Raw genomic sequence first — 27,729 nt, forward strand, 5'->3', positions numbered from 1 at the left:
TGACCTGGCTGAAGTCGGACGTTTAACCGACTGCGCCACCCAGGCGCCCCTGCTTATCCTATTTTAAAGAGCCTCCGAAGACGTGCACGCTGGCTCGGGCCAAATATCAAAGAATTAGAAGCAAATCTGGGTCTTGAACCCAGAGTCATCTGAATCCAAAATCCAACTCTTCACACTTCCTTGTGTTATCTCCCTAGAGATACAGATGAGGAAGCCTCAACGAGATTGCCCCGTCAGGGAGACTCCTGATGTCAGGGGATTCTCGGGACTTTGTACAGGGGGCAAGGCCAGAATTGTGTACAGGTTTAAAGTAAGCAGAGAAACTAAAGCAAAAATCTATGCGTCCAGAAGTGCAGAGAGGGAGCGGACGAACCAGCAAGGGGGGTGGGGGGGGGGCAGGGGGTGACCCGGACCATGTCAGGACAGAGCAGGCACGTAGGTGTGTATGTAAAACAGGCTCCCCGAGTTCTGAGTCAAAACCAGACTGGCAGAGAGGAGGGCCAGGTTTGCCAGCCTCGTTGGTATTTGTCTGACAAATCTGTTGACAGGTGTGTTGGCAGGCTGTTCCACAGCCACAGCCCCTTGCGGTAGCATCCTCTTGGCCCTACCCAATCCACTTGGCCCTACGCAATCTAATTCCCCGTCAGCGAAGCCCTGCCCCGCCACGCTGAGTTACCCAAGCCTCAACAAAACACCGCTCCGTCTGTATTTAGGAGAATGGGAAATTTTGAGAAGCTGCCATCCCCTGTAAGGAGAGGCCTTTCCTTTGTCTGCACCTGAGCTTTCTTTCATGAGGCTGACCGGTTTCACACCTTTGGGGGTCCATCGTCCCGGCGCCATCTTGTGGAGCCGGCTGCAACTCACCTACTGCGGTGAACACTGAACAATGTGCAGGATTACCTAATCAGCGTGTTGTGCCTCTGAAACTAATAGACCATCGTATGTCAACCGAACTTCAACAGTAAAAATGAAATAAACTAATGGGGCGCCTGGGGGGCTCAGTCAGTTAAGCATCCGACTCCTGATTTCAGCTCAGGTCCGTGATCTCACGGTAAGCGAGTTCGAGCCCCGCGTGGGGCTTCTCTTTCTCTCCCTCGGTCTCTGCCCCTCCCCTGAGCTCTCTCTCTCAAAATCAATAAATAAACTTAAAAAAATAAAATAAAATAAATTTTAAAGGGCTTTCATAGGTATAATTACCCCTTCTCTTATTGACCGAGCAGTAACGTGGAATTGCTGGGGAGAGAATGCGCATGGTAGCATAAGTCAACAGAAGTTCAGAGCCAGCACCACTACTGATTAACTACGTGATCCTGGGGAAGTCATTTATCGTCGATTCTAGCTATTTCTTTTTCTTTTCTTTTCTTTTCTTTTTTTTTTTTTACAACATGGAGACACTCATTCTTGACTAACCCATATGCTGTCATGAAGACAAAAGCTGTATATGAAGTAGAGTTGTATAGCACAGCCCTTCAGCACGGGCCCTGAAGTCTTTACGTTTGGTTCCTAGCTCTGTTGCTATCATTATGTCCAAAGACAAGTTAACTAATCACTCTGATCCACACTTTGCCCATCTGTAAAATGGAGCTATTGTTAAGTACCTCTGTTATTGAGTTGTGAGATACCATGAAAGACTTTAACTCAATACCAGTCCCAAAGAAAAGGGTTCCAAAGGGAAAGCAGATGTTATTATTTGTAAAGTGCTGGGCACAGATAATGGCTTCATATTTTCAATCATGACCCATATCCTATATGGAAAAGTAGAATTCTTAATTCGCATAGGAATGACATATACCAAGACATTCAATGGCGTGTGTAAAGTCATATTTAATCCCAAGAACTTTTTCCTTGGCCTCCTGAGGCTTGAATACATTTATGTGAGTAACATTAATAGAAATCATCTCTACTTATTTTTTGCCAAGCACTACGCGCAGTGTTTTCTGTATGGTTATCTCACTGGAGTCTCATCATAGCCCTGAAGATGGACTCCACGTTTCCTCTGTTTTACAGATAAGAAGTCCCAATGTTTGAAAAGTTAATAACTTCCTGAGGTCGTGGAGTGATTTTGGGGGGCAGGGGGATGAACCCAAAGCTGTCCAGTACAGGGGCCAGTACTGTCTCATGGTGCAGTATGACCAGCGTAATCGTATTTGTCAATCAATTATTCTCCATTTATTCACACAGTCAATTAAATGATATCTATTATTTTATCTGACGCCGTACTATCCAGTGCTATGGCGGGGAGGTACTGAGTGTGTACATGGGGACGAGGATTAATATTTATTGATTCCCTGCTAGGTGACAAGACATTACTGAACAAGACACACATTATCTCATCTATCCACATAATAGTTTTTCACTTAGATATTAGTATGCCCATTTTGCACATGAAGGAGATCAGTACCAGAAATAATTAACTAAGGTACCCAAGGTCAAATGGCAAATAGCTCACTGGTTATTCTAATTCCCAAGAGCACTTCCGTATGCCTCCACGGTGTGGATATAATCACGTGTACATGGAGGTTGACGGCGTACCGTCACAGACCCTAAGCGCCACATGAATGGTGGGGCACGGTGTTATTGAACCTCAAAGACAGGAACGATCATAGAAAGCTGAGGACAGACAAGACATCCCAGAGGAAGAAGAGAACGACGTGAGTTGTAAAGATAGCCTTGGGGGTATTCACAGAAAGTAAAAGGCACAGAGAATGTGGAGATTAATTTGGTTTCCAAATGAACTTGGGCAGGAGCCCAACTGCCCAACGACAGTGGATTTGTCTCATTGTGCTTACACAGAACCAATACTCAATAAATAGTTGCTGAATGGTTAGGAGTACCTTCTCTGTCCTCCAAGCACTGGAGTAGGTCCTATAGGAATAGGGGTACTTTCAAGACACGCAATTTAATATATTTTGGCTAAGACTCATTTCTCAAGAATTTCTTGTCATATGTAAAGGGGAGGGTATAGAATGGGAAAGGGTGGCTGGCACAGTGCCAGTAGGCTGCATAGAGAGGCACCTCTTTGGTGACTATGGCATCGCAGACTGGCATATCCTGATTCGATACTGTCAGTGTCCCAGAAAATGACTGCACTTACACATGCTGAGTCACATAACTGAAATTTGCAAGGGACAAAGCATAAATCAAAACATGTGTTTGGAATCTGCATTAGACTCCACAGCTGTCACAAGAATCGTATCCATTTTTTGGCCAAAGTAGTGTATTCTTTCCCCGTAATAAAACACATAGGAGATCCTAGGAGTGCAGGGGAAAAAAACCACAGAGGAAGTTTACGATTTGACATAAAATCATCACCTACACATCCTTCAAATACATGGAGACTTTTCCACATGTAACTAACAGTCTAATCAGTATACATGTATGTTTAATCTTCATGATAGTCTTATAAAAGTGGTACTTTTATCATCCCTTCTTTATAGATTAAGGAACTGAAGCTTGTAGATATTTCCCCCAATTTAGCAGTTTTCTAAAATTCGGAATCTCGTCTGTACTGAGCTCTGACTCTTAATGCTACAATGCTGTGAGTGCCTATTGTGATCTAAGTAGGCTTTCAGACCACAAAGAGCAACAAGGTAGAGGCTGTTGTGCCCAAGTGAAATTTATAGACTAAAGAGTAAAAGCAGATGTTTAACAACTGCCCCCTCACAGAATTTAAATCTTTAATCATAATTGTGGTGAAGCCACCAACAAGAAGGGCACCCTCATCAAGGTGGACAGGGAAGGAAGTCTTGTCTGAGCAAATCAAAGTTCATCTCAGATCTGTAAAGTCTTTTGGCCATTCCAGGCAGGGGACTGGCTCGGGTGGCAGGAGCTAGGCTCACTGGAGACAGTTGAAGAAGCACAGAGAGCCAGGGAGAGAGGGGACGAGGTGAGTGCCAGAGGGGCGCAGAGCCTGGGCTCTAGGCTTTCCTGGCCGGTTACAGAACTGTGACTGCAAAGCCATTGCAGAGTGTTAATTTCAAGAGTGCTTAAAGGAGACTTAGACGGTGTCCCTGAGGGCTCAGTCGGTTAGGCATCGGACTCTTGGTTAGGGCTCAGGTCATGATCTCAGGGTTTGTGTGTTCGAGTCCCGTGTGGGGGCTCTGTGCTGACAGTGCAGAGCCTGCTTAGGATTCTCTCTCTCCATCTCTCTCATTGCCCCTCCCCCACTCACACTGTCTCTCTTTCTCAAAATAAATAAATAAACATTAAAGAAAAAAAAACAGACTCAGATGCATGTTTTAAAGCAATGACAGGGGCGCCTGGGTGGCTCAGTCAGTTAAGTATCTGACTTTGGCTCAGGTCATGATCTCGCAGTTTGTGAGTTCGAGCCCCGCGTCAGGCTCTGTGCTGACAGCTCAGATTCTTCGGATTCTGTGTCTGGCCCTCCCCTGCTGGCTCATGCACACTCTCTCTCTTTCTAAAATATAAATAAACATTTAAAAAATAATAAATAAATAAATAAATAAATAAATAAATAAAATAAAAATAAAGTGATGACAGTAGGGTCGCATGGATGGCTCAGTCAGTTGAGTGTCTGACTTTTGGTTTCGGCTCAGGTCACGACATCACGGTTCGTGAGCTTGAGCCCCACATCGGACTCTACACTAACAGTGCGGATCCTGTTTGGGGATTCTCTCTCTCTCCCTCCCTGTCTCTCTGGAGCTCTCTCTCTCCTTCTCTCAAAATAGATAAACTTTAAAATAAGATAATAAAATAAAATAAAATAAAATAAAATAAAATAAAATAAAATAAAATAAAGTGATGACAATAGCCACAACATGGAGAAGGCATTAGGCAGATCCAGGGAATCTAGATAGAAGTTTCCAGAGCTCCAGCTGAGGTAAGGAAGCTTTGGCTACTACATGGCTATTTGGAACCCCAAGGTTAGCCATGGACAAATACTTTCTCAGTTCCATATTAAGGACTCAGTCATCTTTTAGGGACAATCAGTCAAAGTGTGATCTCAAAAGCAAAACCTCTCCAAAAATCCGTACTAATTGCACACATGTCTACCTCTTGTTTGTTTAACCAACACTCTTGGAAGAGGTAAATCCAGGAAGCTGTCGAACTTGTAAATGAATTTAAGTAACAGTATAATCAGGGCACCTGGGTGGCTTAGTCGGTTAAGCATCCAACTTTGGCTCACGTCATGATCTCGCAGTTTGTGAGTTCGAGCCCTGCGTGGGGCTGCCCATGCTGATGGCTCGGAGCCTGGAGCCTGCTTCAGATTCTGTGTCTCCCTCTCTCTCTGCCCCTCCCCATCTCGCTCGAACTCTCTCTCAAAAATAAACACTAGAATAAATAAACAAACAAATAAATGATGCCATAATCATTTCAGTGACATTTTCTTTACCAGGAAATATGATATCATTTAAAAAAAACTTTAAATAATAGTTTGGCGTTTGTTGTTGGAGTAGAGTCAATGTCACAAGCTCTCTAGATTTACTGACCTTGAGAACACTGGTGTCCCTTGTGCTTTTGATAAAGTATTGTCGCTACATATTGGTGAGCAAAACTTTTTGCGGGATAGTAAGACTCAAGTCTCGGTGGGGGAGCAGAGGCCAAGCACTTGAGAAAGGAATTTGACGATGCAGACAGTAAGTAGTTGGATAGGCGGATATTCAACTAAGGTCAAATGTATGATACAAAGTTATGTTTTTGAGGGGAGTCCCTTCAAGTTGGAGGAAAGTTTCAAGACCGATAGGAGACAGATTTAGCCTCTAATACACAGTCACTATGTGGCTAGTAAGCACTTACAATGCGGTTAGTCCTAACGGAGATGTGCTGTGAGTGTCTCAGAATCATCAGGTTTCAAAGACTTAGTGCAAACAAAACAAAACAAACAAGAAATAAAGTCTCACATGAATAATATTGATTGCATGTTGACATGATCATATTTTAGATCTATTAGTTTAAACGAAGTATAATATAAAACTTAATCTCACCCATTTCCTTACCCTTTAAGAGACGTGGCCGTAAGAAACTTTAAATGATATGTGTGGTTTGCATCATGTTTCCATCGGAAAGTGCTGGCTTAGAGAAAAGAGGTTATTATAGCCTAAGAAATCTGGTTATTTGTAGGAAAAAACTTGAATAATTCTGCACTTATAAGGTTGAGAAGAGAGATTGCGTGAAAGATACCAGACTGTGTCCTAATGGGTAGATTTAAGGAGAAATTGGAGGCAGAAAAAGGAATATCAGTAGCAATTTTTTACTGTGTCAGTATGTGCAGCAATCTATAACTAATGGTGGCATTATTCCAACTTAGTACGAAAACAAAGCAAGATTGACTTTCCCTATGAGCTTGCTCTCTTATGAAATTTACCATATAATAATATTAAGAAAAATGTCCTTTGCAGCTTACTGTAATATGCTTTTAAAGCAAAGAGATCCAGCAGAATTTATAGCCAGGCTGGTAGAGTAATAAGGTAAGATGCCTGATGCAAAGTAAATATTCAATAAATAATCAAGGGGCGCCTGGGTGGCGCAGTCGGTTAAGCGTCCGACTTCAGCCAGGTCACGATCTCGCGGTCCGTGGGTTCGAGCCCCTCGTCGGGCTCTGGGCTGATGGCCCAGAGCCTGGAGCCTGTTTCCGATTCTGTGTCTCCCTCTCTCTCTGCCCCTCCCCCGTTCATGCTCTGTCTCGCTCTGTCCCAAAAATAAAAATTAAAAAAAAAAACACGTTAAAAAAAAATAATCAAGAGTTCACTCTTTTTATGGATAACAATAATATTAGTTTTCCTGGGTAACTAAGCAATGTTTTCTGGACTTCCAGATTCATCCATCCATTCATTAATTCACTCACCCGGAGACTATGTTTGATGCCGATGGTGATGAGGGGAGGGATGAAATCAAGATCCTGTGATGCTAAAAGCCATCAACCCATTCTCAGGGGTGCTGGGGAGATTTGAAGGTGATTCAACAGCAGTTTAAAGCAATAAAAAGCTAACTCAGAAAAGAAACAGGACCATGTATCAAAACAACCAACGTTACCCTTACTGCACATTCCATTCATTCACCTACACAAACTGATGAGACTGTATCTCAAACTAGAGTCAACTTGAATTTTTTGGCCAAGTGCTGTGTGTGTGTGTGTGCGTGCGTGTGTGTGTTTAAAAAAGCACCTCCGCTGGGACATACCTCCTACAGGAATTCAAGTACAAAATGACCTGTAGAGAATACCATACATAAGTTCTGCACATTAAGTAAGCAGCTAGCTGGGCAGGTAAACCTACTTGGAGGATCAGATGCTATAAATCTCCTCCTATTAGATGGCATGGCCCCTCCTCTCCATTCTCACAAAGCTTTGACCTTTGCCACGAACACAGTCCTGATCCTGCCTCTCTGGGGACGGGGATGTCATCCCAGACCTGCGCTTTTGGTAATAATGTCTCTTTAAATGGAAGCGGTCTTTCCTTTGCGCATTTTAGATTTTATTTGCCTTTTCTCTCTTCTGTATCTTTACTGTCACCATGCGGTGTGTGAAGGTGGGTGTAGTCTAGTGGAGGTGACATGGAGATTCACGGACAGCAGCATTTACGACAACCTGCTTTAGTCTCACTGACGATCTCAGAAACAGCATTGTATCTTACAGATGTTTATGAGCATGGCCAACTTTGCTTTCTGGGTGAAGAAATAAAATTGCTACACGTAATTTAAAGTGCCTTTCCTAAAGCCAAAGTGTACTAATCAATCACACTGTGTGTGTGTGCAGCTTTATTGAGCCCTATTTGAATTTTAACATGTATAACGAGTTAGATAAATTATCCAGTGAGCAAGCAACAAATTCTGTGTTCCTGTTCATGAAAAGTCTTTTGGAAAAAATTTTAAGTTTTTTTTGTTCTGTTTTGTTTTGTTTGAGAGAGAGAGAGAGAGAGAGAGAGAGCAATCGGGGTAGGGGCAGAGAGAGGGGAGAAAGAGAATCCCAAGCAGGTTCTACACCGTCAGTGCAGAGCCCTACGTGGGGCTCAGATTCACAAACCATGAGATCATGACCTGAGCTGAAACCAAAATTCAGAGGCTTAATCAACTGAGCCACCCAGGTGCCCCATGCAAAGTCTTTTATTCCAGGGCAAAAGTTTCAAATCATTTATTTTTCCAAAATTCTCATTAGCTTCTATTTTGTATCTTGTTAGTTACGACCTAATATTTTTAACCTCCAGTTGTTTTCAGGGGAAAACTATACCCCTTTGATACAAATTTATATATTATGAAAAACCAGCCTTGGGGGAGAAACAAGCAAACAAACAAACAAAAAAAAGATGTGATGTAATAGCAAATGTATTTTGAATGAGAACATCGGAAAATAAGAATTATTTTCACAGATAGACACCAAGATTCCAGGACCTATGTTCTATGCTCAACTGCATATTTTTAGCTACCTGGATATTTGAACCGGCAGCCATCATTTAAAAAATTGCTCATGGGGCACCACAATGGCTCAGTTGGTTAAGCGTCCGACTTTGGCTCAGGTCATGATCTCGTGGTTCGTGGATTCAAGCCCCGTGTTAGGCTCTGTGCCCACAGCTCAGAGCCTGGAGCCTGCTTTGGATTCTGGGCTCCCTCTCTCTCTGCCCCTCCTCCACTTGTGCTCTGTCTTTTTCTGTCTCTCTCTCTATATATCTCTCTCAAAAAATAAACATTACTTTTTTAATGTATAAATAAACATTAAAATAATCTTTTTTTAGTTTGCTCAGACTGCGATATGATCTTTGGATCAAGATATCAGAAATACCACAGAGCTTCAGAAAGGTTGCCCCTCAATCTACATTTTGCCCAAGATCACGTTCCAGTTCTAATAGCGTCTAAAATTATGGGCACAAAAAAAAAAAGGCAGGGAAAATTTGAGCTTCTAGAGAGTAGGCACTATTATTTTGTATTTGTGCTGGGCTACAACCTGTAAAGGCCTGAGACGTTTCACTCCATCCATGCTATTTCCACATGGAGCCATGACCATGAATCAACACTAACAGTACGAACATTGTGCTTCCTAGAACTCTCCCGAGTCCACTAAAGTTCTGTTAGAAGCGCTTTTTCAAGTCAGAAGCCCTGAGCGTTTCCCAGCAAGCCCGCATGCCTCTGCCATTGGGCCATCAAGAACCGGGAGGCGGGGGGGGGGGGTGTCCTTCCTCAAAGGCGGAAGGAGGTTGGAGGGTCCATAATCCTTCCACCTCTTCCAATAAACTGAGTGCTATCTTTGAATTTACACTCGTGTAATTGGCATGAAATTTCCCATTCTAGGGGAGCAGATCTTAGGGTTTGGATACACACAAATAATATCTTTGTTTCTGAGATAATTGGAGAATGAGTCCAAACTAAGAACTGAAATTACTGGATTGTGCCAGGGAAGAGGTAGCTTTCTTCCTGCTTCTTGTCCCCGAGAGATGCGGTGGCTGCTAGGGTCCTACAGGCGTACAGAAGACAGAGTGGGACAGAAAATTGATGCACATGGCCTCCACTATTGTTCCAGGTGGGGTGTAGAGCTCAATTCCGCTCCTTCTCCTCTGGCCTCTGCTTCTACTTTTTTTATTTATAATTTTATAAAATTTTATTTGTGTATTTAGAGAGAGAGAGTGAACGGGGGAGGGGCAGAGAGAGAGAGGGAGAGAGAGAGAGAATCCCAAGCAGGCTCTGCAATGTCAGTGCGAGCCCAGTGTGGGGCTGGAACTCATGAACCAGAAGATCACGACCTCAGCGGAAGTCAAGAGTCAGACGCTCAACAGACTGAACCACGAGGTGCGCTTCCCCTTTGTTTTAAGTAAAGGGGCGTGGTCTATGGTTCAGCACCCACGATGGTCAGTTTCCTCTGGCACAATGCTAGTACTGGGTTCCGCCCGGGGTCCAGGGCCTGGAGTCTGGATGGTCTCACTGCCACAACTTAGCCACAATCAATCACATCCCTCCACGCTGTGTGGTTGACATCAGTGCTTTTACATACATGGCTTCCCGTGACCCCGACAGAAACGCTACGGCATTTGAAAGGTAGGCCTTGTCATGCCTGGTTTTGGCCATTAGGATGATCAGTACATCCTACTTCCCCATCTCATGCAAGACTTTGAAACTGTTGCCGAACCCTCCCTGCCGTGGCAGACACTCAGTGGAAACATGAAGGATTCCGTCAAACTGGTTATTTGGCATCGTGCAGACCACTATTTCCCAATCTACAAGCGAATCATGACATTTGGGGCGTGAGGAAGACGCCCTGGGTGGTGCCTTAGTGCAGGGTTTCTTCATTTCCATGGGCTTCCGGTCTCTCCTCTCTCCAGCTTCTAACTGTCACTGCAACTACATCTCATTCTTCAGCCTGATGTCACATGCAGAAGTCCGGAGGTTCCTAATCGGCACGGAGTCTTCGGGAGCAGGGGAAGCTTCCTTAAGTAGGTAAGATCAAGACGGATCACAACCGGGAGGTGGGTCGGGAATGGTTCTCAGATGTAAGGGTGCTACTGGGAGTTGGCCGGCCTTCCTGGTCCCCCTCTGTCACCTGTTGGCTCTGTGACCTTAGACAGATCTAAAATCTCTCTCTAAGCCTTGGTTTCCTTCATTGTTAAGGTGAGGATGATTGAACCTACTTCATGGAGTTTCTTTGAGATTTAAATAACATACACGAGGCATGTAGAGCTATTCTCCACACGAGCTCAGCGCTGAGTAGACATTAGCTACCACTAGGTTTAAAAACCTTTAAAATTACATAACGTTTGCAGGTAGAAGATTGTCTTCAACCGGACAGCAAATGTATGGAAAGCTATTAACTTCAGAAGGAAGCTCTCAATTTCTAGAAGTCAGTCATTAATTTGTCCCAGTAAAAGCTCTCTGATGTTCCTTTCTGGCTCATGCTCAGATTAGGAAAAATAGTGAAAGGGCTTACACACACTTACTGCGCGGTAAGTCACTTAATCCTTCCTGTAACCCTGTGAGGGACGTTACGTCGTTATCCTCATTTTGCCCACAAGGAAACCAAGAGAGAAAGCTGTTAAATCAGTTGCCCAAAGGTCAGAAATCTTGTCCTCCATACTAAATTAAATTTCCTTCAAGAACTGGACGGGGTCATAGCAGTGTCCATGTGAGCAATGGATTCACATGCTCAGAGGTAGCTTACTGTGTTGGCTCCCTCCCACGCTTTCTCGGTGTTTCTAGAATGCTCGTCTTTCGGTTTTCACCAGGGCATTATTTTCATCCCTTCAACAACGTTGATGTATAAGATTAATCTGTGATTATTAAATGTCTTATGTCAGGCATTCGCACGATGTGGCTGTTTTTCACAACAACCTGTTTGCTCTGTGGAACTTTAAATGCTGGTAGCTTCTTTAATTTGGAAAATGAAGCGAATCCTGAAGTGTGGATGAATATTGTAAGTCATGCGAGGTTCCAAAAGACATCACATAAGGCTGATGCGTGGGTTGTGAGATTAGCAAAGGTCTTGTGATAGCAGAAAAATCTTAGAGAAGGAAACAGATGAAAAAAAGACATAGGTGATTTTAACATTTCTCTGAGTCAAGCTAGGCTGATGTTTTCTTCTGACCGAATAAATAATACTCTCTAGTCACGTCAGGCGAACTCATGTTTGTAGGCAACCTCCTCTTTTGAAATTATATTTTTAAAACATTAGGAATTTATATTTTAAGCCATTTGGATGATAGATATGACAGCCTTCTAGTGGACTGTGGTTTTATTATCTTTAAACCAAGAGGTGTCTGGAGAATCGGCTTGAGAACATGGTTTTGTCGGAAGAATGAGGAGGGCACCTGTTGGGATGAGCACTGGTGTTTTAAGGAAACCAATTTGACAATACATTTTTATATTAAAAAAAAGAATTAGAATGGGTCGATACTAAATAATATCTCCACCCAACCACTAACCCCCAGATTTGCCAATAGTAGACCTTTTCTAATAGTCTGCTTATTCGTTATCAAGACTTTACATAGTAAATTAACCTTACAGTTACCTGGGGCTACAGATTTCAGATCACTCACTCCAATAAACACACACCAGATTCTTTGTTCTAGTTTCTTCTGATGACCTCTGGAGAAGATGTTGAGCTAATACCTGTATTTTCACTGGACAGAGCGAGATCATCACCTATAATGGCTACCCCAGTGAAGAGTATGAAGTCACCACTCAAGACGGGTACATCCTCAGCATCAATAGAATCCCCCACGGGCGAAGAGATGATAGAAGCACAGGTATGAGATGTGTCTCTCCCGCGAAGGAGGACAGCAAATGACTAACATTGAGTGCTGGCTTTCCTTTAAGGGAATGACTGGTTTGCCAAAACTGGATGAGTCTTGAAATAGTCAACAGGGAGCCTCATTCTTTTTCCCATTCTCTGAAGCCAGGCAAGAAGCTAAAAATACAAAGGGCAAGACTGATCTTGTTGAAGGCGGGTGGCTTGGCTTGCGGGCAGGGGTGTAAATGCAAAGGCAAAGCGTGCATTTCGCTGGTTCATTACTGATCTCTCATGCGGAAAATTGTTACATCCCAGGAAAGCAGATTTCCTGGCTGCTGGAAAGACGTTTGCTGGACTGTGTGAGGTTGACTGGGTTGCGTGCAGTCTCTCCTGCCCCTGCAAAGATCAACAGGCCTTTCTCTGTAGGCTACGGGGGGGGAAATCAAGTTAAATGATCGTGACATATCTGCAACTTTTTTTCCGGGAAGGAAAACTGGAACATTCACCTATGTTTTGATTTAAGGGACAGAAGTTTTGTGGAGTGAAAGAACATGGTGTTAGGAAGGTCTGAATTCTGGAATAAAGAGCCAGCCGTGCAAAAGCAGAGGAATTATTCTTTAAATAGGGACACATAACTGCAGATCTCGGGATGAGAAAGAGAGAAGACTGAGCAAAGTATCTGGGGAGGCTCCAGGGCAAAGTGGTTTACTCAGATTGCTGCACAGGCTGTCCTGCCAGTCACATTCAGGGGCAACTAACATCACGCTGTTTAACTTCCTCTGCCTCTAACAAAGAAATGTGTAATTCTAGGGTTTTGGAATGAAAACTGGGAGTGGGGCTAGGTAGGGTTATCAGTTAAAATAGGACACACCCTGTGAAAGGTGAGTTTCAGATCAATGACAGATCGGTTTCTCATACAAGTTCCACTTTAGGATGTACTTATACAAAACGTTTTTTTATTGTTCATCTGAAATTCACATTAACACGGCATCCTGGGTCTTCTGTCCGATACCAGCCCAAGTTGGGTGGGGGGAGGCGAGGGGGGAGATGGCCAGGAAGCATAAAAGGAGAGGATTTCTCCAGGAAAGGTTTTACTTAAGGAGGGAGGATTTGGGGAAGATTTGGAATTAAGAACCATCTATTAAGTGTATTATTCTAAAAGCTTTACATTAATTTATATCAGATAAAGCTCTCAGCATCCGTATGAGGTCTACTATTCATGGTTATCATTTTACAGATGATAAGGCAAAGCAGGTTCTCGAGGTCACACAAATAGCAAGTGATGGAATCAGAATTCAAATCCAGCCTGGCTCCAGAGAGCATATGCTCTTACCCATTGAATGATGGTGACTTTTTGGAACCTTCCACCCTGCAGACCCTCTCCCTCAGGAATTCGGTTGTTGTCAGAGGGGTGTTGAGCTGGTTGTATTGTATTGGGGTTTTCAAATGCTCTCCAGTGAGCAGAGGCGGGGGGGGGGGGTTTGGCTAGAAGCTTGGCAAGGAGCCAGATGCTGTCCATTTACCGTCACATCCCCCTCGTCCCTGGAAGAGGCACGGAACACCATCAAGCATGATCATTTTCACGTCTCTGCCAGCCAGACCCAGGAGATACGCAAAAGTGAGTTCATGGAGCAGTGAGCACCGTTGCAAGCACCCACTTGGTTGTGAAACAGAACCGGGCTTGAGTCCTGGCTCTGCACCCCGTTAATTGGGTGGCCCCTTGAGAAAGTCACCTAACTACCTTCTAAAGCTGCGTCTCCTCTTCTGGGAAATGAGGATCCTTAAAATAGTAGCTACTTTATGGAGTTGTTATGAGAATTTAATAAGCTCATCCGTGGCCATCTGTCAACATATCACTAGGTGCAATGCATGTGCTCAAGAAACTTACACCATGTTAACCAAATGCTCTATATGAAAGGGAAAGGTGAATGCTGATTAGGTTTTTGCTTTTTCTGGGCATGTGTGTGTTTCTATCATGTTCCTGAGATGGTCTACTTATCAGAAGTTATTCTCTCTCTCCTCTCTCTCTTCCTGCCTCCTTCCAGGTCCCCGGCCAGTTGTGTACCTGCAACACGCTTTGTTTGCAGACAATGCCTCTTGGCTTGAGAATTATGCCAATGGCAGCCTTGGATTCCTCCTAGCAGATGCAGGTTACGATGTCTGGATGGGAAACAGTCGGGGAAACACTTGGTCAAGAAGACACAAGACGCTCTCAGTGACTGAAGAAAAATTCTGGGCCTTTAGGTAAACGGTATCTAAGAAAAATCATGAAGAGACTTTGGGACCATTGCTTTGAATATAATAGTGTGGATGATATTAATAATAATCTATAACATTGGGAGTCACGTGGTTCCGTGTAGCTTCTACTAACATCTCAAAGCAGAGAAATAGCAAGGTGTTTGATTTCCACTGATTCTCCCACAAGCAAGTTACATCATTTTCCCAGGATCATTTTAACATCCAGTTCTGTCCAATACTGTACATTATAAACATGTCTCGAGGGGCAGCTCAGGACATTTCTAGGACCGGTGCACACACTCATTCAACCAATGTTTGCGGAGTGTCTCTGCATAGTTCGGGGCCCTGAGCGCTCAACGGTAAGCAAAGTACCGGCCCTCGAGAAGCTTATGTGCATTCCGACACTACGAATACAGGTCTTTCCCCTCGGACGGTCACTCAGTTTTGCAGAGACGATGTGTACCAGTACCCGATTTTATTTACAGAAACTCTGGTTGAGACGGTATTCAATACCATTTTCAGGACAGACCCAATAGGAGGTCTTTAAAACCTTGCTAATGGACAATGGAGAACAATGGTCTAATACGCTGCCTGCTTGTTTTAGGGAAAGCGTTCTCTGCGGGCATCAGAGGACAGGCTGATGCCTGCAAGAGACTTCCCAAGGCTAACCTCCCTGCTGGTTTGCCAGAACAGAAGGTGCATTCCTAGCACACGAATGAAATGGTCAGCACCCACTGTCAGGGGAAGAACAAAGGAAGGATAGAGTAAATTTGGGGCAGGGGCAAACATCAGGATAATATTTTGTGTCCGTGGCCCTTGGTGGGAAGGTGGAGCTTGTTTACTACAAGACGACCTTTAGCAGCCTCGCTACATCCCTGGCATTATGTTGCTTTCCCAGACGAGGAACCTGAAGCTCAGAGCATTTAAGTAATTCATCAAAAGTTACTCAGCCAGAGTCGTGATTTGCAACCACTTCTGTTTCCAAAGCTGGGCATGAATCTTGCAAGCGCCCTGGGGATGTTTGAAGTAGAGGCAGAAAAACCAGATGGAAAAGGGAAGGGGATGAAGGGGAGAAAGGGTAGGACTGACCGTCAGACAGCACACACAAGTCTTGAAATCAGCCCCGTTAAAAGTAACGCATAGAAATGCAGCCAACAAGGCTCCAATAGCCTGCACGTGACCGGATAAATAATGAAATACAAGGCAAATGAGTGAACAGCACAGAATTCTGTGTATAAAAACTAAGTGAGCAGGTGCTCTGCGTCTTAAACTTAGGAGCGAGTGTTTATAAGCCCCTGTTTTATTTTGCAGTTTTGATGAAATGGCCAAATACGATCTTCCAGGAATAATAGACTTCATTGTAAATAAAACTGGTCAGGAGAAGCTGTATTTCATTGGACACTCCCTTGGCACGACAATAGGTATGTTTACAAATGTCCGTGTTTTACAAGGTCGGAGCCTTGCGAGAGTTCACCTTTAAACTGGAACAGAGTAACTGTCATTTATCATGCCCTTAATTCTCTGTCCTGTGCTGGACGTGTTAACCTAGTGCCCTAAGTGGTTGTGAATTTGCCCTTAATTCTCTGTCCTGTGCCGGACATGAAATCCTAGTGCCCTGTGTGGTTGTGAACTTGAATTTCAGAGACTGTGTGTAGGACAAATCTTTCCTCCATGTCTGGTCCCAACAGCACATTTGTAACCGCGATATAATTTCTATGTGCCCCAAATCTAAAGAAGTATTTCCGAAGAGTTAAGCGTCTAGGTCCCCTCTCAGCTGAAAAAGTAAAGCCTGATGCCTTGAAATAACCCTGAAGAATGATAAATATGTATCAATCATACCTGCCTCACAACCCATATGGGATTTTTAAAAAATAGTAAAAGGGTGAGGTTCTATCTCTATATGAATAAACTGAAAACATACAATCACTTTGTTTTAGTTGAAACACAAAAGCATACGTCAACTGGGCCCATTTAGCATGTGACTTAATGTTTATGGCATCGCAATTAAGTGTAAGCACTATGTAGAAAAATTTTGAAAAGCCCAAGATCCTACTCTCTGAAAATGTACTTCTTAATGATTTACTACATCTTTTAGAAAGAAATAAAAAATCCAGTTCCAAGTAAAAATTTAGAGGAAGCCATACTATTAATAATGCCAAGTTGTTAACGATCTTCCATTAATGTTTTCCATTTTAAGAGATTACGTGGAATGCAATATTTTAGCTGGGGTGAAACTATGCAAAAAAATAAATAAATAATCTTACAGTCTCCTTATCACCATTACCATCAACAGCAGATGTATATTTATTGGTGCTTTATATTGATGCGTTTGGAACAGCCAGTGAGCATCCCAGGACGTATTCTAAAAGGATATAAAAAATTTTAATGAGACAAAAACAAAACAAAACAAACAAACAAACAAAAAACCTGCCAAATAATTGCATTATCCTAGCGCACACTTAGCGAGCATTGACTATGTTTAGGGTCTTGTGTTGAGGACCCTTGGTCAGGGTGTCTTAGCAGAAAGAGCACAGATTCAAAGCAGGTCAGTCTGACAGCCCCCAGTGGGGTGTGGGACATGTGGAAGGACCGGAAGGAGAAGGAATGACTCGAGTGGGGTCTGGAAAACTGGGCAGGACGTAGGGATGCTCTTCCATCTGACCCGCAAAGAAAACAAATGATCCCATCAGCAGGGCTCTGCATTGCATTTAGGGCGTGCTCTTTTCCAGGGAGCACTTGCAGCAAAGCAATTTTTGGCCTGTGAGAAGGGCCCGTCCCTGGCAAGGTGTTTAGCAAGCCAGGCTCCAGCTCAAGACTAGTGAGTGTGAGCGTGGAAAAACTCCTCTCCGCACATCTCCAAAGATCTGGGGAGAAGTATCCCCCTACCCGCATTCCCGTTTCAGTCTTTGTAGCAGTTGCTCAGCCCATCAATACAAAGTCAGTTCTTTTTTTGGCCAAGATGGTTTCAATGTTTCAAGAAGAATTTCAGGGGAAAAAATTCTCTGCTACGGCTGTGTCCCCATGCGTTTGCAACACGCGTGCGCGCGTGCGCACACACACACACACACACACACACACACACTGACAGGGTCCCAGGAGGACTAGAAACAGGTGCTATAGTGTTGCAGGAAAATCAGAGCAGGTGGAGACTGCTGGTCTCCCAGGACCACAGTGGACCGAGGGAAAGCAGGGAAGATTCTGGAGGCTGGTAAGCATCCAGTTAAGCACTGGGAGTAGTGAAATCTGGTTGCACTGTGAGAAAGACAAATTGTGGAATGACTGGATGATACTACATAAAGAACTGATTGTTCCACCTCCCATGAACCAATTATTTGCTCCTGGAAGCTCTGTGACTCATCCTGGCATCTCAGAGCTGGTGGTAAATTGACAGCATTGCCCGCACTTAGCCCATGCCTGTGAGCGAAGACGCCCCCGGCCCCTCGGCAGGGGCGGCTCCAACAGCTTATCCCCTCGCTCTCCCCGACCAATAGGTACATTGTTCAGAATCCGAGAAAAATGGACACTTGACAGCAGAGGGACTGAAGGCAGGTTATCTTTGCAGAACATCTCAGAAGTTTCCCAATTCATCCGCAAGATTGTTGCAATAGAAAGACAACCCGTCAAAGCAGAGTCCTACTTTTGTTAGTACAGACATTGCCTCGGTATTTCTAATTTTTACAAGATTGTCTTGTCTTCTGTTCTCTTAGGGTTTGTAGCCTTTTGCACCATGCCTGAACTGGCACAAAGAATCAAAATGAATTTTGCCTTGGGTCCTGTGGTCTCATTCAAATATCCCACGGGCATTTTTACCAGTTTTTTTCTACTTCCAAATTCCGTAATCAAGGTAGGCTCGTTTTCACCGAAATGTCTCTGAGGATCCCATCTCGGATCGTGTGTTACATAAGCCTGAATAATACACCCTTTCTCATAGGGGAGGTTTGTTAAGATGCCCAAACCCAAATGTCCTACAGCCCGATTATTCATTCAGACATTTACTGGTTATTTTCCAAGGGCTGAAAAAACAGTTTGGTGCCCAATGTGGATTTGGGACTTTATCCATCCAAAGATTTTTTTTTTCTGTTTGCTTTTTTATTCTCTAAAAAGTTCACGCCACAAAAAGCATCGCGTTTTGCCAAAATTGGGGTGTCGGCTAAAATGGATTTGGGCCAAAATGAAGTCAAGGAGACCAATTCAGGTTTCATAGTAATTTTTATATAAAATCAAGCCCTGGTTTAGGGCGAAGTGGTGGGAATGGAAAAAAACAATTGTGAACTAATACAAGGAAGAATCTCCATAGTCCCTAATGGCTGGTTTCATAGTGGTTTTATTGTGTTGTTTACTGTAAGCTCAAGTGATGTAAGTTCCCTTTTGTGTGGTTGACAGGTCTGTTGCAAAGGGTGTTGACCTCAGTTCAGTTGGGGACGTTTTCTACATTTGGGCAGAGTTGAGCAGACAGTCTTCCCTCGAGGGAGATGGATTCATGAGTCGTTTCTTTTCCCGGATGACTTGGTCTCCTTGGCGAAAACAGCAAATACAGACACAAACAGATCTCCCGAGAATCCTCATTCCTGGGGATGGAGGGGAACATCAAGGAGTCTGCAAATGGTTCTTGAAAGGATACTTCTTTTTTCTTTTCACAGCGTTTTTTTGGTACCAAAGGTTTCTTTTTAGAAGATAAGATGGGCAAGGCACCGTCTACCAAAATCTGCAACAATAAGATATTATGGGTGATATGTAGTGAAATTATGTCCTTATGGGCTGGAGCCAACAAGAAAAATATGAACGTGGTATGTATGATGATCAGGGGACCATTGGATGCTCTAAGAAATTCCAGCTTTTCTTTGGCTCTCGTTGATGTATCTGTTAAACGGCAAAGGTTGATACGATATTCTTTTTTTTTTTTTTTTAAATTTTTTCAACGTTTATTTATTTTTGGGACAGAGAGAGACAGAGCATGAACAGGGGAGGGGCAGAGAGAGAGGGAGACACAGAATCGGAAACAGGCTCCAGGCTCCGAGCCATCAGCCCAGAGCCCGACGCGGGGCTCGAACTCACGGACCGCGAGATCGTGACCTGGCTGAAGTCGGACGCTTAACCGACTGCGCCACCCAGGCGCCCCTGATACGATATTCTAAAGCATAAGGGCAAAGTTTGGCTAAGCACAGATGAGGTATTCAATGGACCACGACTGTGAAGACCAGGGAAAAGAATAGGCAGTGTCATCCTTCCGTCCCTGGTCACATACAGGAAAATGATGATGTCCCACCATGAGTAGACGGTTCACCTGTTTACTCTCAACCACCATTACTACCGTCCATTTCATTTTACAACCACTCCTGTGCCCTAAATAATAATAATAATAATAATAATAATAATCCCAGAAAAGAAAAGAAGTACATCCAAGCATTGAATTTATCTCCTGTGTGCCTTCATTTGCTGAGTGCCGTTGGCCTCAGATAAAACTCCTCACTTCGCTTGGAAAGCACAAGACACAATGGGATGGAGGTCGAATCCCTTTCCCACAGAAAAGGAACAGTCCTGTTTCATCAACTCTTTGTTTCCTGGTCGGAGAATTCAAGGAGGAGGAGAAGGAGGAGTTTACATTTGCGGACTGACGTGGTTGAATTCCATACGGCGGCCAGTGAGGCTGTGACAGTGAGGCTAGTTCTCAAATAGCTGGTCTCTGCGAGCCCGCTCTACCCCTATTCAAGAGGCTAAGTTGTGCCCAACGGAAATACAATGGGAACCGTTGTTCAAAGCCTGCTTATTCAAAAGTAAATGTATTTTTTAACTTTTTTAAGTGTTTATTTTTGAGAGAGAGAGCGCGAGTGGGGGAGGGACAGAGAGAGAGAGAGGGAGACAGAGCAACCAAAGCAGGCTCCAGACTCCAAGGGGTCAGCACAGGGTCCGAGGTGGGGCTCCAACTCGGGAACTGTGAGATCATGACCTGAGCCAAAGTCGGGCGCTTAACCGACTGAGCCACCCAGGCGCCCCAAAAGTAAATATTTCTGATAGTTCCCTTGATCGCTTTCATCATACGGTATTCTAGGACATAGGATTACAATTACTATTATAGCTCTATAATTTTCATCTCTCTGTTGTTTTGCAAAGGCCAAAGTACAGCACCTAGGGAAGCGATTGTTTTTTGCTTTTCTTTTGCGATACTTTATTTTTATCCTCACAAAAGGCTGGCATGGTAGGATTGTTTAGGATGTTCACTTACTAGGTGAAAATACAGAAACTCGGAAATGTGAAATGACTCGCCCGAAGTCACAAAGCGCCTAATGAACAAAGTTACTTCCTGAAATCCAGGTTTTTTCGGCCTCGTGATCTGTGACCCCTGCACACGCACGCCACATCCCTGCACTCGCACACAGCACCTTCCTAAAGCACACTGCCCCGCGACGACCATTGTTGCTTCTCCTACTTCCAAACCAGCCAGTTAACCCACGGCTTCCAAGCTGATGGCAGTTTGCTCCCAAGCAACGCGGGGTTTACTCACATTCAAGCGCCTGGCATGATTTATTTATCTTACCCGCTTGGTCATTTCCAAAACCCCAGCTTTCATTTGCTAATTCTTAGCACCATTGCTCTCGGCTTCTGGAAGGGGTAGTTTATTTCATTGGGTGAGTTTTGCTGTACCGTGTTTTATTTCCCTTCAGAGTCGAATGGACGTGTATATGTCACACGCTCCCACTGGATCATCAATACAGAACATCTTGCATATAAAACAGGTAGCGTCTTTCTCGTGGAAAACTATTCCAAGCTTATTTCACTACATCCGAAAGGACAAGGTTAGCCGGTCCACCCTAAGAAGCTTCAAAGCTGGTGTCTGCTTTGTCCTTGACACTGCCTTTGCTTTGATTTCCCCAGATTTTTTAAAAAAATTTTTTCGATGTTTATTTTTGAGAGGGAGCGAGAGACAAAGTGTGAGCGGGGGAGGGGCAGAGAGAGAGGGAGACACAGAATCCGAAGCAGGCTCCAGGCTCCGAGTTGTCAGCACAGAGCCTGACGCGGGGCCCAAACCCACAAACCGTGAGATCATGACCTGAGCCGAAGTCGGATGCTTAACCGACTGAGCCACCCACGTGCCCCTGAGTCCCCCGATTTTAAAGGACAGGGCAAGGTATGGTGGAGAGCAAGTAGGTGACATAAGTGAACTCCATCTTAGATCGGAGTTTGTAAAATAGACCCTGAGCTGAAGCGAGAGGTAACCAGGGAAAGCTTGAGGAGACTGAACCTTCCCCCAGAGATTTGACTGCCCCCCTGGGGGGTGTAGATTTTCCATGAGTTCTTCCTTCAAACCAAGGGAGATCCTTGCTTCCCTTTCTGTTGACCTTGTGCTTCTAGTAGTGAAAACGTATTTATATCCTTCTGGTGCTCCAGGAGCCTTTTTTTTCTAACCAGTGCCTAGTGGTTTCCCAAGACTTGCTGTTAACAGTTGTGGCTCTTACTCTAATTACTTTTCCAAAACACATTTATTTCAGCTTTACCGATCAGATGAATTCAGGGCGTATGACTGGGGAAGCGAAGCTGAGAACATGCATCACTACAATCAGGTGAGCTGCTCGGAACTGCCCCAGAAGCCAGCTTTTGAGAAATTATAATAAATTATCAGAGGGGCGCCCAGGGGGCTCAGTCGGTTAAACCTCCGACTTCAGCTCAGGTCATGATCTTGCGGTTGGTGAGTTGGAGCCCCGCGTTGGGCTCGCTGCTGTCAGCACGGAGCCACTTTGGACCCTCTGCCCCCTCTCTCTCTACCCCTCCTCCGCTCACGCTCTGTCTCTCCCTCTCTCTGCCCCTCCCCTGCTCATGCGCACAGGTACACTCACACATTCTCTCTCTCTCTCTCTTTCTCTCTCAAAAAGAAATAAACACTAAAAAAAAGAAAGAAATTATCAGAGAGTGAAAAGAATCTTCCCTGGCCATTGGTGGCATTCTCATCGATAGAGCTTTTTAAGAAACGTCCCATTTAAATATGCATTCATCGCAGAAAGTCTAGAAATAAAAAAAAAGCGTATCTTAAGGAATTCAAATAATTTGTAATCCCTCCACCCAGAGAACACTAGACGTGTCAATATTTTACTGCATTTTTTCCAATCTTCTCACTACCGCTGCTTCTAGACATATTTTTTAAAGTTTTATTTATTTAAGTCATCTCTGCAGCGCACGTGGGGCTCGAATTCATGACCCCAAGATCAAAAGTCGGATGCTATTCCAACTGAGCCACCCAGGCACTCCCCCTGACACAATTTTTAACCTTACTTTTTCATTTACAGTAACGGCAAGATCTAGTCAATGTTACTGAGGTGTTTTCTTTAACATGATTTTGTTGACTGTATATTAATGGCAATTGTTTTATAAAAATCTATGAAAATGGACAGAGTAGATGAATACCCAGTTCCTGATACCAACAGGAAAAAAATAGGATCCCACAAGAACATTGAAGGAATATTATCTACCCATGAAGACTTGAGCCTTTGGTATCTTTTTTCCCTCTGACTTTTCACACTACAATTTGTAGACCCGCTTAACCCTCCGTACTTGGGATTAATCCTCTTGGCATCATTTCTTTCGCTAAATTAAATGTTTCCAATGCTTTCCCAGACTGATATATAGTTAAGGCTATTTATTAGACCAGTCAGTTTCTCACTAATGGATTGAATTGTTAGACAAATTATTCTACCAGACCTTAAGACAACTAAGAGAGGTATGTATGTTTTTACTGTTTTTTAAGCTTGATTAAGGCGTGATTTACATTCAATAAGATTCGCTGATTTTCCAATTCAGTGAGTTTTGACAAATACATTCATTCATGTAACCATGCCACAATCAAGATACCAAACATTTCTGCTACCCCGGAAGTTTTCCCCTGCCCCTCAGAGCATGTATAGTCATAGATGCATATATTTGCAAATTCTTAGAATCGGGCCAGGAAAAAAAAAACAACCACCAACAAATGTTAAAGAGATTACCTTCACAGAGGAGAAGAAAGGTAGAATGAAGGGGAAGAATGTGAAGGAATAAAGGAGGCTCTCATTTGGGATTTTACATATTTCCACTTCCATTATTTTTAATGAGCATGTTATATTTATATATTGTTTCTGTTTATAAGAGAATGAAACAAAAATCTCACACACTCCCTTAAGACCATTGTTAGTCACAGTCCTTTCTTTTTCAGCTTTATTGAGGCAAAATTAACAAATAAAATTGTAAGATTGAAGGGTGCAGTGTGCTGACTTCAGTATGGGAGAGCGTCAACATATTTAGAATTTCTCAGCGGTTCGATAAATGGTCCTACCTTAGTTCAGGCCAATCCTGTTTTATGTGTGTCTGATTTTAGGCCATTTGAAATCAATTTTTATTATATTCTGGTCTCAACACTTTGCCCTCTTAAATTCCCAGCGCAGTCTCTGTGTGCACTGTGTTTGATAGAGAACAAGAGAATTAGCCCGTGTGAGCTCCGTGAGGGCAGAGATTCCCTTCTGTTTTGTTCACCAGTGTTTTCTCACCTGGCAAGATATTGGGCATGTCCTGGGCCCTTAAAACTTATTGGCTGCATACATGAAATTTCTTTTTTTTTTTAATTTTTTTTAAAAATTAAAAAAAAATTTTAATGTTTATTTTTGAGAGGTGGGGGAGGGACAGAGAGAGAGAGAGAGAGAGAGAGACTCAGAAGCAGACTCCAGGTTCTGAGTTGTCATCACAGAACCTGACGTGGGGCTCAAACCCACGAACCGTGAGATCATGACCTGAGCCAAAGTCGGACGCTTAACCTACTGAGCCACCCAGGCGCCCCGTAAATGAAATTTCTCAATGCCCCTCTTATCCACCTTAAAATGTCTCTGTCCCCTTGATTCTCTTCTTCCCTCCTCTCTCCCAAAATGGAGGCCCTCTTCTTTCCCGAGTCTGAGGGCTTGTGCCTTGACCCCATCTCTTCCCACCTCCTCTTCCTCCTGGCTCCTTCTATCGTCTTCAGTAAACTGCTATTCCTTTTGGAAAATGAACAAACAACCTTCTGTCAACCTACCAATTCTATCGCTCACTAATCCATCCCTCTGTTTGCAACCAACATTTTTTAATATTTAAAAAGGCTGAGTTTTTCCACTTCCTCCCCTCTTCCACTCGCTCCTGAACCCCGGGATATGTAGTTTGGGCCTTCATCTTTCTATACAGCTACTTTATGTAAAGTGGCCTGTGGCTTTTCATTACCAAATCCAATGGCCCGTTCTTGCCTTCAGGTAACATGGTCTGTCAGTCACCATGGCCTCCTTGCCATTCACTGCCCCAATGTAGACTTCAATGACGTAATGCTCTTGCGTTTTTCCTTCCCTTTTTAAAAATAAATTTATTTTGACAGACAGACTCCACACTATCAGCAAAGGGCCTGATGCGGGGCTCGAACCCACAAACCATGAGATCATGACCTGAGCCGAAGTCGGCTTCTTAACCGACTGAGCCACCCAGGCGCCCCTTCCTTCCTTTTTTGATTGTTGTCCTCCATCTACACTGGCTACTTGCCATTCCTCGCACTCGCAAACTGTCAACCTCTTCCAAGATTCTTCATACCCCTCTTCCTTTCTCCCTTGGAGAATCAAATCATCCCTGTGGCTTCCATTATCCCTTTCTCTGGACCATCCCTACTGCCTGTCTAGATGGCTTCAGGACCTACCTCCAGCCTATTCCTTCTTCAAGGTCATCCCATACGATGCCCATGCAGTCATCTTAAGACAGAGCTCTGAGAAGTGACGCTGCCTCACTTCCCCCGACTTCTGAAAGATGTCAAGATACCTTAGCCTGGAGTCTGGACCTTGACTGTCTGTCTCCTACCTCATCCACTCACGTATTTTCTTCCCGGGGTTCCCGGGACAGTTTACCATCCTTACCGTGGGGTACGCACTCTTGCCACTTGCTAGAAAGCCCTCCCGCCTTCAGCCCTATCTGTCAAAATCCAATGCTCCCTCAAAAGTCATTTCAAATGACTCGTTTTTCTGTGAAACTCCCAGTCGGAAGTCATTTCTTCTTTACCTTCCCTGCCATTTTTTGGCTTTTGACATACCGTACTTTGTAGGCAAATGCTTATGTACCTATCTTGCCTTGTTCCTTCCCACTCCTTGAAGACAGGGACCACTGCAGGTGATCTTTCTACTTCCCAGAGCCTGAGAGAACTATGATCGTGGCAAATGCTCACTGAGCAGCCTGTCTGCTTATCTGAACCCAGTGGTGGCTATGAGGAGCTTTCTGTCACGAATGCTCTTTCTGTCTCTTCCAGAGCCGCCCCCCACTCTATGACTTGACCACCATGAGAGTGCCTACCGCTATGTGGGTTGGGGGCAATGACGTCCTTGTAACGCCCCAGGATGTGGCCAGGATACTCCCCCAGATCAGGAATCTCCGTTACTTCGACCTGTTGCCTGATTGGAACCACTTTGATTTCATCTGGGGCCTCGACGCTCCTCAGCGTGTGTATAGGAAAATCATAGACTTGATGAAGTCATACTCCTGACGCATGCATTTCTGGGCTCAAAGTTGCGTGTAAGCCTGTGAGAGGCTCTGGAAAAGAGACTAATCATCAGGAAAGTCTTCTCTAGGCTCGTTCGCCTCGTTGCTGTTGCCGAGATGCTCCCCTTAGCTGACATCCAAGCAAGAATTATTTCAACTGTCCTGTTCTTTCTCTAAGAAATGTGCACACCCTCCAAATCCCTTCCCCTCCGTCAAGGGTAGGCCCGATTTTCCATCTCTGCTAACTGTACACTTGGGAGAGTGGTTCAAAGAGGACTTTTTCTTTCCTAGTTAAAGTAAAATTTCCCGAAAGGAAAAGCTCTGTAAAGGCAGCCACTTGGGAATGTACTTGGGGTGACATAGGGCCATACGTTAGGGCCATAGTCATTATGGCTATCTGTAAACAAGCCACGAGATAAGGCCCAGCCCACATCAAGCATGAAAGAAAACAGCAGACTAAGAAAACTAACAAAATTTAAGTATTCTGGGAGCGCATTTTACCATTCCAAGCAAAGAATGAAAAGAGAGGGAGACAAAACTGGGAATGAGCAGGTAAGATAAGCTGAATTACTGATTACTCTTAAGTTAGAACCCATGAGAAAAATTCTCTCTTCTTTTGCTCTAAAGAGAAGCTAAACCGATCACTACTGGTGACTTCATTGTCGTTGTGGACTTTACACTAATGCCTGCTAACAAGAGACATTTAAAGCATCTTCCGGAAAACCTATTTGAGAAGCCCCAAGGGAGGCACAGGAATATTCTAAGTCTTGCTCTCCTTCACTCTCTAAATGATGCCAGACATTGATTCTAGGATTAAGTACAGAGTTCCAACAGTAGCGTGAAGTTCAGTTGCAAAAGTTCTGGACCTTCTATGATAATGTCGTTAACGTAAAACTGTTTACGATCCTCAAGGAATCATAAATAAATGATACACATGCATACCTCCCACGGTTTATTTAAACTTAAAACGGGTAAATGTAGATTAGGTCACTGATATTTGCACGTAGGATCGGGGTTTTGGGGATGTCAAATGCCACATCATCATTCTTCAATAAATAATCCATAATTCATGATTTTTAACCTCAGTTTTAGTGTCTTTAAAAGGAATGACAATTTTAAAACACTTGGGAAGCAATATTATTTTATTTTATTTTATTTTATTTTATTTTAGAGTTATTTCATGTTTGTTTATTTTTGAGAGAGAGAGAGAGAGACAGAGTGCGAGCGGGGGAGGAGAAGAGAGAGGGAGACACAGAATCCGAAGCAGGCTGTAGGCTCTGAGCTGTCAGCACAGAGCCCCACGTGGGGCTTGAACTCACGGACCATGAGATCATGACCTGAGCTGAAGTCAGACACTTAATTCACTGAGCCATCCAGGCACCCCACTTGGGAACCCCAACGTTAAATGCAAATCCTTCCATATTTGTATGATTTTTATTTACCAAGAGTAGACTATTGAATTTTTATCAGTTTCTAGTGACTTTTATTGAGGTCTTCCAAAGAGTAAAATGTAATCTTCATGCAAACAATACAGTCTTTTGAAGTCACATTTAACCAAATTAATCAAAATGCATTAAACAATTAAACTGTTATAACAAACAGAACAGGCATAAGTAAGTCTGAGAACAAATCTCCAACTCTCAGCAAGCATACAGTTCAACTGGAAAGGGTGGAAAGATGCCATAACAAATCAGCCTACTAGTTATGAGCATTTAGGAGTCATTGGATGTCAGTTCAGGTGTCTACGGGAGAAAAGAAGGCATCAGTTGATATAGTAATCTAGTTAAGCAGAGGTTAATTAAGTGAATTCCTATATGGGATTT

The 27,729-nt window shown here is 43.7% G+C and overlaps 1 protein-coding gene across 2 annotated transcripts; it reads left to right on the forward strand.

Moving 5' to 3' along the window:
• Positions 1 to 9,832: 9,832 nt before the first annotated feature.
• On the forward strand, positions 9,833 to 26,986 carry LIPN (lipase family member N). 2 transcript variants are annotated; one of them, XM_047088560.1, is made up of 11 exons: positions 9,833 to 9,981; positions 10,303 to 10,380; positions 11,235 to 11,350; positions 12,065 to 12,182; positions 14,212 to 14,410; positions 15,716 to 15,825; positions 18,112 to 18,248; positions 19,045 to 19,191; positions 21,067 to 21,138; positions 21,892 to 21,963; positions 25,677 to 26,986. In XM_047088560.1, the coding sequence occupies exons 3-11, from the start codon at positions 11,246 to 11,248 to the stop codon at positions 25,908 to 25,910; spliced, it is 1,194 nt and encodes a 397-aa protein (XP_046944516.1). In that variant the 5' UTR covers positions 9,833 to 9,981; positions 10,303 to 10,380; positions 11,235 to 11,245; the 3' UTR covers positions 25,911 to 26,986. The 2 variants fall into 2 exon arrangements, with proteins under 2 accessions (XP_046944516.1, XP_046944517.1); XM_047088561.1 differs by lacking the exons at positions 9,833 to 9,981; positions 21,067 to 21,138 and having other exon boundaries at positions 9,995 to 10,380.
• Positions 26,987 to 27,729: the final 743 nt, after the last annotated feature.

Source organism: Lynx rufus, unplaced genomic scaffold (assembly GCF_022079265.1).
Source record: "Lynx rufus isolate CCGP_SWC_20201006 ecotype Redwood Valley unplaced genomic scaffold, mLynRuf1.p SCAF_25, whole genome shotgun sequence".
Taxonomy (NCBI): Eukaryota; Metazoa; Chordata; class Mammalia; order Carnivora; family Felidae; genus Lynx; species Lynx rufus.